The sequence below is a fragment of the Alosa pseudoharengus genome, unplaced genomic scaffold (genome assembly GCF_046254945.1).
Source record: "Alosa pseudoharengus isolate Yale_2024_CS ecotype anadromous, Long Island Sound unplaced genomic scaffold, YU_APseudo_1.1 YU_APseudo_1.1_scf_9, whole genome shotgun sequence".
Taxonomy (NCBI): domain Eukaryota; kingdom Metazoa; phylum Chordata; class Actinopteri; order Clupeiformes; family Clupeidae; genus Alosa; species Alosa pseudoharengus.
Genome location: NW_027468881.1, coordinates 28,147,097 through 28,162,882, shown reverse-complemented (window position 1 = coordinate 28,162,882; position 15,786 = coordinate 28,147,097). Strand labels below are relative to the sequence as shown.

The following is a 15,786-nucleotide window of genomic DNA, read 5'->3' as shown; positions in this document are numbered from 1 at the left end:
AATGGGTTTTGTGCTTCTGATACACATCTTTCATATCACTCCGCAAGTAGTCCGGTCACTTCTTGCAATGGAACTTCATTCAAAAGTGAATGCAGACTGTTGATCAGCTGTGTTCTAAATAAAGTTTGATTCCAGTTCAGTGTGTGTTGCAAACTATTTGTTTCTCAGCAAAAACTATGATAAAAGGGTAACAAATGAATGTCAAGAGACATATCATGTAGAGTTTATTTTTTCATTTTGGCAAGTAACCATATAATAAGCGGGATAATGTATAGAACGCCGGTAATTATTGGGAAAATAAGTCCCTGCAGGGCGAAGCAAGACCCCTCCGCATTGGGGTCCTTTTCGCCCTGTCAGGACTTACTTATTATCATTTACACTTGAGTCTTGGGCAATCACATTGCAATCGGACAATTTGTACACATGAAATTACAGGTGTTTAGTTCACACAGCTGAGAAGGTGTGTGATATGCAGAAATCTACACATGTGGCATGGTTAACTCAAAATCTACACATTTGGCATGGGTAACTCAAAATCTACACATTTGGCATGGTTAACTCAAATCTACACATTTGGCATGGTTAACTCAAAATCAAATTTGAATTTATGCCTTTTGGACCACTGCCTTGCTTTTGAAATTAAGTTGCATTTTTAACACAGGCCTGTTAAGACCTGCCGGCCCAGACAGTGGACTTTAGTACTCTATATAGAGGGGGCTTATTTCTGCGTAAGCAGTGTGAAAGCTGTCAGACCTTTGCTTTGTGTTTTAAGCCTCAAGGTGCACAGGCATCATGAGGTTCTTTGGGTCGACTTGATCAGATTTCCAAAAATAGAAAGCCTTTCCCCATTCAGACCTACTAGTCCCATCGCAATTTCCACTGACCGAAGGTCACGGCAGGAAGGCCCAGACACCCCACAGACGCCTCAGTTTGAAACATAAATAGAGGATTAGCTGCCTTTTGTCGCCTTCTCACAGAGCACTCTCTCTCTCTCTCCCTCTCTCTCTCTCTCTCCTTCTCTCCTTGTTTACCTTGCAGCGTTGTCAATTGTCAAACCAAGAACGGTGCCACACCCCTTTACCTGGCTTGCCAGGAGGGTCATCTGGAGGTGGTCCAGTACCTGGTGAAGGATTGTGGGGCGGACCCCAGCATCCGAGCCAATGACGGGATGACTCCTCTGCATGCCGCCGCCCAGATGGGACACAACACTGTCATTGTTTGGCTGGTAAGGGAGCAGAGGGAGGATTCAGCTTTCACCTCGGGATACTTTCGTCCAGCACTAGAGGAATGCGTTGCTGAAGTGGCCCTTTCTTTTGTAATACTCTGTACGCAATATCTTTACAGAATAATTAGTTGGTGGTTTAAGGGCCTGATAACTATTTTGGAAAAAGATTAGCTGGGGCAAAATGGACCCTGTTATCAGCAACTAAAATGCCAACGCTGTCTGGCTAGGGAAGCCAATTAGTTCTCATACTAAGAGAGAGAAAGGAGGCCGGTAAAGTCTGAGAGTAGTTTCTAAGAAAGGCTAGTATCACTTACATCAGCTTTAAACTGCTAGCTAAAACATGTCCCTTTGGAGGATTATAAACTGTCACTTCAGGTGAGGAAGGGTATTGATCACAAGTGAAAAACTCCGGTGTCAGAGTAGGAAAGTAAAGGTCCTACCTGATATTTGTTCCAACCATTCACTAAACCAATTGGTAGCAGAACTCTTGCTACATTCCAGAAAATTCCGAAGTTAGATATTTCCTAGTTGAAATCTATCAATATCATTCCAGACAAACCCGGTGGTGGGCACTATGGCGCAATTCACTACAGCGTCCATACCACCTTGGATCCAGGTGGCCACAGGGACCCATGTTCGAGTCCCACCTGGGTCACTTCCCAATTCCACGCCATCTCTCTCTCCCACTTTCTTCATTGTCCTGTATCAATAAAAGGCAGAATGCCCCAAAAATATACTTAAAAAAAAGATTCCTACTGGGAAAAAGTACATGTTAACACCACTTGAAGGCATCTTTACTTAAGTATAAGTATACTCTTTTGATCCCGTGAGGGAAATTTGGTCTTTGCATTTATCCCAATCCGTGAATTAGTGAAACACACTCAGCACACATCGAGTTGAAGCACACACTAATCCCGGCGCAGTGAGCTGCCTGCAACAACAGGGAGCAGTGAGGGGTTAGGTGCCTTGCTCAAGGCTCAGCCGTGCCTACTGGTCAGGGTTCGAACCGGCAACCCTCCGGTTACAAGTCCGAAGCGCTAACCAGTAGGCCACGGCTGCCCCAACCTTCTAAACTTGGGGCAAGTTGCTCTATTACCCCAACTTCAATGTCCGAACTGAAGTCCGACCTCTGACGTCTGAGTTGTCTTTAATGCAGCATCTTCACTCGTTAAGCTCAGCTAAATAAAGAAGCACCTCTGTTAGTTCACAGGTATGACCAATACATCGTAGGACTTTAACTTTATGAAGGGAGAATTGCCCACCTCTGATCTGAATCCATGACTGCTCAATTGTTTAATATCATTACCTAAATCACAAGCTATGTGTGACTTCCCACTGGCTATTTGTAACTAAACATCTCATATATATATATATATATATATATATATATATATATATATATATATATATATATGTGTGTGTACATATGTGAACTGTGTGTATGTGCGTTTGTGTTTATATGTGTTTCCACAGATGAGCTTCACAGAGATCAGCCTGGCCGACAGGGATAACGACGGTGCCACTGCCATGCACTTCGCGGCGAGCCGCGGCCACGCCAAGGTGCTCAGCTGGTTGCTGCTGCACGGCGGCGAGATCGTTATGGACAGCTGGAGCGGCACGCCCCTCCATGACGCAGCCGAGAATGGCGAGCTGGAGGTGGGTGGACGCCGGCACTGCTTACAGTGCAATAGGGCTTTTTGAGCTGTTATGTAAGGCTTTGCTCAATCCAGTCCTACCACTGGGGTGGGGATTGAGTCGGACTAATTTAGCCTTTGATTATTACAAGGCGTTTTTATTCAGAGTGGGTCGTATATGCAAGGATGTGCGTGAATTATGGGTGTTTTGAAAGATGTTGAATGATGAAGGCATCAGGGTTGTGCACAATTCAAATTGCAATTCTGCTTCCTGTTTGCTACCTCAATTGAAATGCAAGTGAAATTCAAGAATTTAATTGGAATTTAAGAGCCAGGAAGGCATAGATTTTCAATTTCCATGGTCAACTTTTCTGTCCTTGGTTCCACGAGGGGAACACTAAGCTGGAGTGGATTGTAATGTCAAAAGTTCTTTGAGAAAGGTCTTCAGCAAAACAGTACGCTGTGGAATTTGACCACCATTCCAAAAGCTATGACACAGACGTTTGTGTAGTGAATGAGGTGGCAAGGCCAAGGGGAACACTCTCTCTGAGGGCCACATGTAGAGCAGGATGTTACTGTAATGAGGTGGCGAGTGTCTTGTTCATTTGTGAGTGTTTTGTTACCAAGGTAAATGGCTATGTTGCTGTGACCTTATTCTGCCAAGAACAGGAGATCTGTGGGCTGCATCTGAGGAATCCGCTATTTGTCGCTAGCTCTGTGTGTGTGTTGTGTGTGTGTGTGTGTGTTGTGTGTGTGTGTGTGTGTGTGTGGTTATATAATGGGAAGAAATCGAGAATATTTAATTTTGGTAATAGGATTATTACACAGTGACCCAGTAGGGCTGTTCCCCCAAAGTAAACCAGGTATTGCAGAACATAAGTCTCTCAGACCTCAAGTGGCCTTAAAAGCTGTAGCTATTCTGCTGCTCAGTGGAGCAGTTATGTTGAAAATATCACTTCCAAATGATCTCAGACAAAGTAAGTCATTTCTTTTACAAAATATTTCATATACATTATGTCATTCTTCACATGGCTTTTGTTAGCTCTTTGTGTGGGATCGACTAGTTTCATGTGCATGTTAGCACCTGTTGCAGGTTATTCATTGTGTGTGGTTCCTAAACAGCAGACATGCAGCAGAAAGGCAGGTTTTATGAATGGGGGAGAAAAGCACAGCAGACAATGGCTAGTACATGCAACCCTACCCAACCGTACCCCTGTATGGGGGCTGCTCTCTGGAGGGACTATTGCTATTGTCTCTCTCCGCCAAGCTTTTGTATTCAGCAGCTGCTGTGGAAGTGGTCTTCCCAGCCTCTCATCTCTGTCTCACAAGACTGGTTCTGATAGCATATGGCTGGGAGAGGTTCTCCCACACTAGACTGGTTCTGATAGCATATGGCTGGGAGAGGTTCTCCTACACTAGACTGGTTCTGATAGCATATGGCTGGGAGAGGTTCTCCCACACTAGACTGGTTCTGATAGCATATGGCTGGTAGAGGTTCTCCCACACTAGACTGGTTCTGATAGCATATGGCTGGGAGAGGTTCTCCCACACTTATGGGAACTATGGCTCTATGGACTTATCTAGGATTCCCACACAGTGTCAGTTTATTATCAAGATAACAGAACAAAAGTGCTGAAGTGGTAAAATACAAATGTTTTAGTCTATATCCTGTGCAGTGTTTTCTAAACCATGTATCGGTAACCACAATTTATCTGGGAAATGTGTGGTTGTGCTCATTGTGTTCATTGACTTTTTTATATGAACATTCTACCTTCTTTGGTGGTAGTTGGTTTACTCACCTGATGATCAGTTGTACTGGTTCATTCTGCATTACCTCGAGCATACAAGTGTGAATGTGACTGAGGAATGTGATTTCCTATCTGTGCTCAGCAATTAGTTTTATGATGTTTGGTCCCATGTGTAACTTGATATTGATAAGGCTGTTGTATTGGGCCTCCATCAGATTCAGCGTTTTCAGTTAGATGTTGTGCTGTTGTTTTTGCCTTCCTCTCTGGAAGTTCGCCTTATTCCTCTCCTCTCTATCTCTTCTGAAGCTATCTTATCATAGGTTTGGTCATTAGATAGTACAGAATTACATGAGTCTAGTAATAAGCTCATTATTAGATACTTAGATACTGACTGTTGAACTCTGTTAAACTTTCTTGTTAAGGTCAAGGTGAACTTAATTATCCCACAAGGATAAATTCATGTTGTTATTGCATGTCACAGCATAATATTTAAAGACATAGACACCACAGACTCAACAGTAAACACACATAACATGCAGGGGAAAGAAAGAAAAATGATAATACAGAATCTGACATTAGGTTAAAAATAGCTAAGATTATTAAAAAGGAATTTTAAGACCTGCCATGCAGTTCAAGTGCCAGGGTTGAGGTAAGATTAAAGTGCCTAAGATATTTTTCATCATTATATCGTTAACGTGCCAACCATTTTGTTCGAAAATTCTAAAACAAAGATTGTTTTTTAATACTTTAAAATAACATTTGCTAAATGAACCTTACATTTTTCAGTAGCAATAGGTGTAATAGATTTGCACAAAATCTAGTTTGGTTCTTACCGGGGCTTTTACTGCCTGAAATATCCGATTTTGTTTACCACGCTCGAAGTTTAGTGCTGGGCTGGTGGGTGCTTATTCCCAACCTTTCTCACGGCACATCAAAGGTTAGCCCGAGAATTCTCGTCGCAATTCAAAATTCCACTGGAGCTCCAAGCGGATTTGTACACGCAGCCTTACAACACTATTTACAGCTCTTCGAGTCACGGTAAAATGCAATTTTTGGTACATAGCTAATTTAGATAAACTTATGGTGTGGGTGCTTGCGTTTCTTTAGGAATCCGCCGTCTTGGTTTGTATAGAAATGGATATTAAGTGACACATACACGTAAGAGGTTGGACATTCATGACGGTTGGTAATATGTGACGTTCCGATACAGTCTGACTGGCTTTGGGCACAAATTATTTATTGTACCTTGTTTTCTTATTTTTTTACGCTGCTGAAATGAAGTGCCATTTGACCTATTACCCTGTCCCCTCAGTGCTGTCAGATATTGGTGGTGAATGGAGTGGACCTCGGCGTGCGTGACCAGGACGGCTTCACTGCTGCAGACCTGGCCGAATACAACGGACATCCCCAGTGTGCCAAGTACCTGCGCACCGTGGAGAACATGGTGAGTGCTGGGTTGTTTCAATCACACGGTTATGACATGGTGAGTGCTGGGCTGTTTCTATCACACGGTTATGACATGGTGAGTGCTGGGCTGTTTCTACCACACGGTTATTCCCATAGAATAGAGTGAGGCCCATACAGTTTAGGACAGCATGAGTTTGAGGGATGAATCCAACACCCTGGAAGGAAATATAAATAAACTTTTAAAAAATAAATTGTGCTTTAGTTTCAGAATTTCAGAACAAGTGAAAGAAAAACTTGACCACCATATTTTGAGTATGAAAGCTTTGGGTTAGGCCTTATGTTTCTATCACCTGTCCTGCATAGCTACTGTTCCGGGCAACAGAGCACCCTGATCTTGTAACTGTCTTAACAGGACTGCTATTTTCATTGGTGCAAACACTATGTTGCTCACATATAGATTCATGACAAGGGAAGAGTCACACACTCTCGTTTTCAGCAGTGAGGTTCTGTATGTGAAGCAGCACATGCAGTCACAGCGTTGTCTTGCGTGCCTTTGCCTTTCCCACAAGGCCCCACGGATGTCTCAACATCCCAGAATCCTTTGTTCGCATTCTGCTCTGATTGTGAGCAGGTGAGGCCCACATCTCCAGCTCCCCTGTGTGTGGCGTCCGGCCTGGGGGCAGTGTCTCTCCTCTGGAGGGATGAGACGCTCTGTTATTTCCCCTTCTGCCTGGGAGCCAAGGCCAGAGGAACCTGGCTGTAAACATGATCATCCGTGTGCAGAGCCAAGGGAAATGGCTGGGACAGGTGCCTCGTTAGGAGGAGGGTGGCTGTTTTGTCTTTGGCAGATAGAAGCTGGTGTGCGTGTGTGTGTGTGTGTGTGTGTGCGCTGTATGTGTGTGTGTCTCTTTCTCTCTGTGTGTGTGTGTATTTTGGTAATTGGTATGTGTCCATTATTTTCTCTGGTTGCAGCTTCTAAAAGCTTTATTTACTCTTCAGACAATTGTTTCACAATTGTCACAATTGACATTTTATCGATAAAGCAAATAATTGTAAGTATCTTGCAAGTAATCGAGAACATTATCGACAGATTAATGCAGTATGGAAATAATAGCTAATAGCAGCCCTAGTTTGTGTGTGTGTGTGTGTGTGTGTGTGTGTGTGTGTGTGTGTGTGTGTGTGTGTGTGTGTGTGTGTGTGTGTGTGTGTGAGGAAGTTGGGTGTCCCGTGGAGCCGCATGTGACTTGGGTATTTTGAAGTAAGAGCACACATGTTGCTGAAAGTGTGCTAGTGGATAGTGACAAACTTGGCCTTACACAGAGATAATGTTCCTTGTAAACCTTCTCCTTGTTAAAAAGGATGCATGTGTCAGTCAGTAATAATGCTAACAATAATGCTTTTGCCCGTTGCCCTTAAATGCCTGCCAAACCTTCCCTGTGTTGTCCCCAGGCGTCTGCTATGACATTTATTTAGCCCAGTAAGATATGAAACTGGGTAGGTGTGGAGTTTCTGTGCCTTATCTGCTGTGATCTGGACTGGTTTTGTGCTTTTTCAACATTCTGTGGTTTATGCAGTGCAGATTAGCAGAAATATTTGGCATTTTCCACATTTTTATATTCTGATGATTTTAACTCTGGCCATATTGCATGTTATTTTACATTATACACTTAGAATGCTACTCAAAGCACATTTCACATTTGCATGAACTCATTCATTTACAGACACTTTTATTCAAAGTGACTTACAGAAATGAGGAATTACATGGCATATTGAAATATAGATATATAATGATGCTTACTTGCTCATATATTACACTCATGCCAGCTTAGGCCCTTGAGTGCAGCCATCTGGGCCAGCTGGATCATCAGTGTAGATATGGCCTCCCATGCCCCGCTCACTTGTGCCAGGTGGCCAAAACAGCAACCTTGTGAGGACCCAGTTCCTAAAGAGGGTGCGGATCTCCGTAAAGATGGGAGACATTTATAACTGTGGCCTCAGGAAGGAGGTGCTCATCTTAATCAGGGCTGAGATGAACTCTGGGCAGGAGGCCACCACTGATCCCAGCTGACACAGGCTGGGGTGGATCCGTTAGTGGTGGGAAACCAGTTGTCATATCCAACATCAATGATCAATGTCAGTGATCCGTTTGTTCCCGCAGTCACACAGTAATGTCTTTTAAGTCGACACTATGACTGTCCTTAAAGCACTTGTTTCTGGCAGATGCTCACCGCACATGACTGTCTTAGGAACTTTATTTTTGTACCTTGGTTTACTTCCTGGGAAAGGTTTGCCAAAATGCTAAACACTGTATTGAAATGTTTACCTTTTCATGAGGTACCTCTTTCTTTGTTTAATGTATGAATTCAGACAATGAATTTGTTGAATACACAGAAACACACTTGCAAACATACACCGCCCCCCCCCCCCCCCCCCCCCCCCCCCACACACACACACACACACACACCTAGTCATGAATGCCTGTGTTGCTCTCTCTCCCTGACACAGAGTGTGGAGCACCGTGTGCTGTCCAGGGACCCCTCAACTGACCTGGAGTACAAGCAGCATCCAGACTCTGGCCTGTCCTCCCCCAACGCCACCATCTCGGCCTCGGCGCCGGCGGCCCACTTCGACCTGGGCTCCCCCTCCAGCTCGCTGTCCAACTACGACTCGGCCAACTCCAGCCAATCCAGCACCGGAGAGAAGAGGAACTCCTCGCCCCCCTCACGGCCCGGCGCAGGTCAGCCCACAGCCCACAGCATGGCCTAGGCTTAGCAAGATGATAAACACACAGATGTTGCAGTATATGAGAATATGGTATATGCAGAGACAATCATTGAGCATATAAACACTGAGCGTGTCATTTCTGACAATCCATAGTTCAGTCTGGTTTGGTATATATATATATATATATATATATATATATATATATATACAGTATATATATATATATAGATAAGGGAATGGAATGCATTAGTGGAACTTATTTGGAACATACAGTGAGTTAAACTACAGCTAGTTATATTTAGATATTTTTACTTATTTGATTTGTGTGTTTCTCTTACAGAAAATGTACATTTGTCTACCTACATGCAATATACACTCATACAATTGATATGAAATACAATCACCCACACAGAGACACTCAACATGCAGTACATACATGATTAAACATGCTAAAGAACTCATAGAATTGACCTTAAGTGCAAGTGAAGACACAAGATGTTAGCTGATGCCAGCCTGTTATGTACAATTTTTACAATTTTACAATCCAGCAACACCCACACAGAACTACAAAGTATAGTTTGTGTGTCCTTGGTCAGATACTAATCACCGCAATGTGTCTGCACACTTTGCATATTTAATAATTTGCCCATTGGAAAATGCAATCATTACATAATGCAAATTCCTTTGGCCCATGACCATGCATGTGTCTTGTATGGAGTCTTGAGTTTGCTTTGAAGAGCATGCGTGTGATGTTGTCGTGGGTCATGCTGTCTTTGGTGGGCTAATGCCGCATGTGCCTGTGTTATTATCAGAACAATGGTGGGAAAGCTGCTGCTCGCTGGGGTGGAAGGGATTTGGTGTAACTTTTTCTAAGTCCGCAGAGTGAGCCATGCTGTCAGAGGTGTGCGCCAGTGGGTCACCACTGGACACCGCAGCAGCACTGACCTCTAGTGGTTATACTCTGAAGTGCAGGAAGGGAGAAGAACACAAAATATGTGTGCACAAAGGGGGAGTAGATAATCTCCTCCACCACTCTGTATTTTGTCATTAAAATCGATCATATTTTACGATTTCACATCCATTTCTGATAGTTGCCCCACTCCAAATGTGACCACACTGCAAATTGCAAATATATCTTAAAAAGCTCCTTATAGTTCACACTACACTGCTCTGCTGCAGTGGCTTACTTTTAGCATGTTGCTTTACAGTGGTCAGTATGGGCTTCCTATTACTTTTTTACTTTCAATGTGGTCATAGAGTTTTGTATGGTAATTGCATGCAAAATTGCTAAATTTTTAATTACCGTATTTTCCAGACTATAAGTCGCACTTTTTTTCATAGTTTGGCTGGTCCTGCGACTCAGGTGCAACATATATATATTTATATGTTTTTTTCCTCTTTATGACTCTTACATGACTTCTAACTCTTTTTTGACTGGTGCGACTTATACTCCGGTGCGACTTATAGTCCGGAAAATACGGTACAAATTAGTCATATATCAAATGGTTTTTTTTTTAATCAAAGGCAAGTTACAGGTGAGGTATGCATTTGTGAAAGTGGCATTAACAAGTATGTTTAATTTTTTATCTTAGTTCAAGTACAGAACAGTTGATAAGAATTATTAAACACCTGAGGACCTTTGTCTGAGCCATATTCAACAACAGTAGCGTTTTGCATGACCGCACCTTGGTTTTCTCCTCCAGGCCCGTCCGAGTCGGCCATCACAGACATGCAAACCTACATGGACATGCTGGACCCTGATACCTCGAAGGGTGATGGCGGACGCGTGAGTGAGCCACTCCCGCCCCCGCCGGCCTTCCCGCCTCCCCCACCTCCTCCTCCGAGCTCACGGCCTCCACCACCCCCGTCTTTCCCAGCCCCCAATGTCCCAGAGGAGCCGTCTGCTGACATGTACCTGAAGGTGAAGAGCAACCTGCGCCACGTGGACAGTGACAGCTCTAACAAACAGGTGCGCTGTGCAACTCAAACGGCATTACAACAAACCCATACTGTATGTTTATCATCAGCTCAAAACAATGCCATGCCATTTGTGAAGTTAAAGTTAAAGTTGACGGATATTTAGCAGACGCTTTCATCCAAAGCAAACGGCCGACCGATAATCAGTTGATAGTCACAACCCACATGCTGGTGGGAAATATCATCTTCCTAATAATAATCCGTGATTGAAGATGCCCCTTGAACATATTATGGAAAATCTGGCCAAGTGAACTGAATTCTCGGAAATTACCACAAGAATGCGAGATTAAGGTGCTTATGGCGTTTCATAACTTCGATGATTGGTGCAACCTCATTTATTGCCTCACTGAACTATTTCCAGCCAAATCCTTCATTAACTTGCCGGTAGCTCTCTAGGTCTCAACCACTCCTGACATCTCCTTCACCAGCCTCAGCCCATTAACCTCCGTGATGCTACTCTTACTCTCATCCGTGCTGACAGCTGACAGGGTCATAGTCATGGGTGGGCCAACTGAGGCTGATTAACTCACTGACCCCTGGCTATGAGAGTAAGCCTGTGAACCCACTGATTATGTGTATGGCAGCACAAAACCAGCCTCTCAATGACCCAGTTGACGAAGGGTGGTATGGGGACAGTTGAGGGCTGTGGTAGGTAGGGTTGCAAAGGGGCGGAAAATTTCCGGAAACTTACCGGAAACTTTCCATGGGAAGTTAAGATGGGGAATTTTGGAAATATTCCAAATTGGAAACTTTCATGGAATTAAAGGAAATTATGGGAATTAATGGGAATTTACGGGAATTAACTGGGAATTTTTGGTAATTCCTACTGTTTCATATACAGACATTAACATTTTGTTTCGTAATAAGCAATATGATTTGTTTGTTCGTATTTTCGCTTAGCTTAGCATACAAAGCTAGCTACTATGCTAGCGGGAATCCCATTTTCTGCCTATGGTTTACTAGTATGCTAAGTTAGCAATACTGAAACCACTGAACTGCCCAAGATACACCACACCACTCAACAACAAATCCAATTGGTTGGAACATTGACTGACTATCAGTTTGTTCAGTTAGAATCCCAGAAAATGGTAAAACAAAAAAATATATAATGACACAACATACCACCCCAACCAAACCGTATAGATTATGTAAATTATATATAAATTGTCAAGCTTAATCAGACAGATTAATCGTCCCATTACAGTTTATGCAAAATTACGTACACCCATTTGAATGAGGACAAAAGTGACGATAAGCCCATAACTGGGCAACTCTGTTTGCAAACTTCCCCCAGTTTCACACCAGTTATTCCCACATGAGATGACGTTTTCACTGGGAATTTATTTTCCCCATGCACATGAACGCACCATAGGTTTCCTTTATGTCTAGTAGCCTTTGCTGATTGCTGTGTGCATGGGATTGACCTTATGTGCAGGGTAGAAATTTCTCTGAAATTGCATTAAATCAGTTTTTAACTAATATTATTGTGCAAGATGCGGTTTTGTCCACTACATTTAAGTTCCCTGTTATAGACTAACTTGCCATATTAAAAATTCCCAGTTTATTCCCATTAATTCCCGTTTATTCCCGTTAAATTCCGTATATTCCCATTAATTCCCATGGAAAGTTTCCAACTTTGAAAATTCACAGAATTTTGCAACCCTAGTGGTATGGTATCTGTAACAGGGCATTGAGCTCTTATTTGAATTGGTAGCTTTAGTGTTTGTGATTGGGGTCTCAGGTCTTGGGCTCTGTAAAGCAGTGATCAAGTTGTTAATGTACTAGATAAATTAATGAAATTGAACCAAACCTAATAGTGTTCAGCAGCATTTCATACACAAATGAGAGGTGTCGTGTTTTACAAGTTGTGTGGTGGATGTTTAGACTGTTGTTTCTGTTGTACTTCAGAAAACATAGAATCAGCTGATAGAGGGATGAGTTGAAGTATGATGATAGCTTTCTAACATAATGATGGGTGTTTTAACTTTTTTGATCATGTGTAGAGTTTAGCTGATTACATATTAGATCAAATGATGTTGTCGTTTCATGACTTCAGTGATGATGTTTGAAAACACAAACCAAATAGATTTGTTTTGCAGACCATGAAATGAAACTGAACCTCTGATGTATGTGGTATGTATAGACATTGTTTCTCTCAAGGTTCAGTACTCTCAAATTGCACTCAGTTGTATCAAGTAATTCTCATGGGGGCAGAGGAGCTCAGAGACGTTTGCTGCATGGCCGGCAGTCTAATTAAACGTAATTGATCTGACAATAAGAAAACCAGGCCTCCAGCCCTCTGCAGTACCTGCGTAGGTTACCTGAAGCCTTTGCTCTCAGCGTGAAAAGCAGGCCAGGCTGAGACATGAAAACCAACTGTATACATACATAGATACACATAGCGTGCTTTGACATCTTTGTAAGCTATGAATAGTGCTAAAATGATTTACCCGACTCAGGTTGACAGACAGATCTCGGAATCATTTTGTTTCTGTCTAATGAAGCCCGCAGTAGCCAGCCACGCTCATCTCAATCGCCCTTTTCTGTTTGGGTGCATATTTGAGGCCAGGAATGTCAGCAGACGCTAGCAGAAGGCGGCGGTGGTGGTGGTGGTGGTGGTGGTGGTGGTGGTGGTGGTAGTGTTAACGAGGTAAAATGGCATGCACCATCCTCAGTTTGGATGAGGGCCGCAGCACTGGCTAAAGCGGTCAGGGGAGAGTTTGAGAATAGGAGGGGGGATGGGGCCAGATCTCCAGTGCCCTAATGAGAGAGTGGGAGGGACAAGAGAGTGACAACCGCCCCAGAGCACGGCTCCGCACACACAATATTGTTATTGTGCTCCACACAGCTTAATGAGGGTCCTCATTATAGAAGCGCTACATCTGATAGTTCATTTCACTAATTAAGCTGCGGCTTGGTGCAGGCCTTTGAAAGGGCTTGCTCTGTGGGGAGCGATGTCATTGTGTCGATAAAGTGGAGATTCAGGTTCAGCTGTTTTCTGGCCGCAGGGTTCACTTTATCAGGCAGGACAGCAACCACTGGTTGTAGTTGACATAACGTCCCAAAGGATACCTATGCAATACGTGTTCAATGTGTTCTTAGCAAGCTTAGCAAGTGATCGTGTGGTAATTTGGCAGAAAAATAGTGTTTCTCTCATTCAGTAGAGAAATTTTGTTCTGATTTTAGACAGTATAAGGTCCGCAGGTTAGCATCATATCTGAATCATCCGAAGGGTAGGACCTCCGTTTGACAAACCTCCACATATACTCCGGAGGTTATATCTGAAAGCGCTTATTCACATTCAGCTAATAGGTTGCTAATCCTCTTTTGAGTGTGATTCAAAAAGATTCTGTCGGGGTGAGGTGTTTTCAGGGTACACCCAGGCTGGATTTCAGGGTACCCCCAGGCCTGATTTTTTTCTCTCACACTATTCCTCTATATTTCCCCCAAATGTTCTGTCCACTTCTCAGTGAGGTGCACTGGTTGGCTTGATAACTCAGTACAAGGACTAATGTGAATCCTCAGCCTGTGCCTACGGTAGTACCATGTTATAACTAATTACCCAAAAGATTGCTCTGGAAAATCTACTCCCAACCCCACTTCCTGTCTGTGTGACTGCCACTGGCTTAGAAAGAGAAAAAGAGAGAGGGAAAGAGAGAGAGAGATATCACCAGCTCTGTCTCAGGTGTGTGTGTGTGTGTGTGTGAGGGGGGGGGGGTGTATGTTCATGTGTGTGTGTGTGTGATGGGATGATTGGCCCTCATTAACAGTGACAGCACAAGCTTATCCCCAGGGAGACCCACAGATCCTCTGTAATTGTGTTGAATAGGGGGTGAGGGGTAGAGGAGAAAGCACCTGAACAGTGATCCACCATACCAAGGGGAAAACAATCTACCTCGCTGGGCGCCATAGAAACACTAGTGCCTTGGTAACCACACACCCAGGCCACCACGTACGGAGCTCTCTGGCTCCAGTTTGACGCTGACTCAGTTTAGCCCCATCATCAGTGTTTACACTTCCCCCATCACTGTTTTAAAGGACAGATACACAAAATGGCCACAAAACAAACATACTGAGATGACACCCGTTGTTGACATTCTCGTGTTGGAGAAAGGAAGCCCTTTGGACAATGATCTGCACTGTATCCGATACAGCACCCATGACCCGGGCACACAGTGCATTTAGCATGATTGGGCTAGTTTACTTGGCCATTCAAACCCCCATATAACTTCTCTATCAGTTCATCACATCATGCATTCACCACAGGTCTATCGTCCTGATCTCCACAAGGCTTTATCATCCACGCAGGCTGATGAAATGTTAGCCCACGGTACTCACAAGCATATCTCCCCCCTAGCTCACCCTCACCGGCACTAGTAGTAACCACAATCCCACTCCAACCCCCCCTCCCTCAGCCGTATAAAGTAATCTGCAGTCCACTGCCACCCGATCCCCGACGGCCTTGGCCAGTGCCCGCCTCTTTCCTGTGGCTCCGCTTTGCATAAGAGGGCCTCCGTGTGGGCTCCCTGCGCTCTGGTTGGTTGTCGCGAGAGTGGTGATGTCACCGTGGCGGTGGAGGAGCGGTAGGGTGTTTCTTTAATTGATGAGGTGCTGCTGGGTAAAGGGAGAGGCCAGGTAGAGTGACACATTCTGAGAGTCGCGAGGGATCTGGTGACACCGGTCCTGTGCTGTGCTGTGCTGTCCTGTGCTGCTCTGGTCTGTGGTGTGCTGAGAGGAGCAAGGCTGAGCTGCATCTCCAGGCTTGGCTGCTTGGCTGATCCGGTGGAGGAGGCATCGCAGTGGACCCATCATCTGAGAGGGTAAGGTAGGAATCTGATGGAGATGCCACTTGTGGAGAGAGGATCTGTTTTGAGGTGCAAAGGGTTGTTCAGTGTGGAGGAGGGGACAGACATGATCTTGTAATGAGAGTATTATGAAGTTTTGCCCTATGATGCCGTCTATGGACTTGTACCAACTGGTGTTTGAATGTCTACTCTGTGAGTTTCTGTGAAGTTTCTATGTGGAGGCGTGTTGTGGTTCAACCAGTATCGGTCTCTTAATTTGAATTGAG

The 15,786-nt window shown here is 44.0% G+C and overlaps 1 protein-coding gene across 1 annotated transcript in view; it reads left to right on the top strand.

Moving 5' to 3' along the window:
• espn (espin) overlaps window positions 1–15,786 on the top strand; it is a 50,862-nt gene that overhangs the window by 11,882 nt on the left and 23,194 nt on the right. The window contains exons 3-7 of the mRNA XM_076275981.1: window positions 1,039–1,225; window positions 2,699–2,881; window positions 5,920–6,051; window positions 8,520–8,751; window positions 10,442–10,707. Of these exons, the coding sequence (XP_076132096.1) occupies window positions 1,039–1,225; window positions 2,699–2,881; window positions 5,920–6,051; window positions 8,520–8,751; window positions 10,442–10,707 (1,000 nt within the window). The remainder of the gene's footprint in view (window positions 1–1,038; window positions 1,226–2,698; window positions 2,882–5,919; window positions 6,052–8,519; window positions 8,752–10,441; window positions 10,708–15,786) is intronic.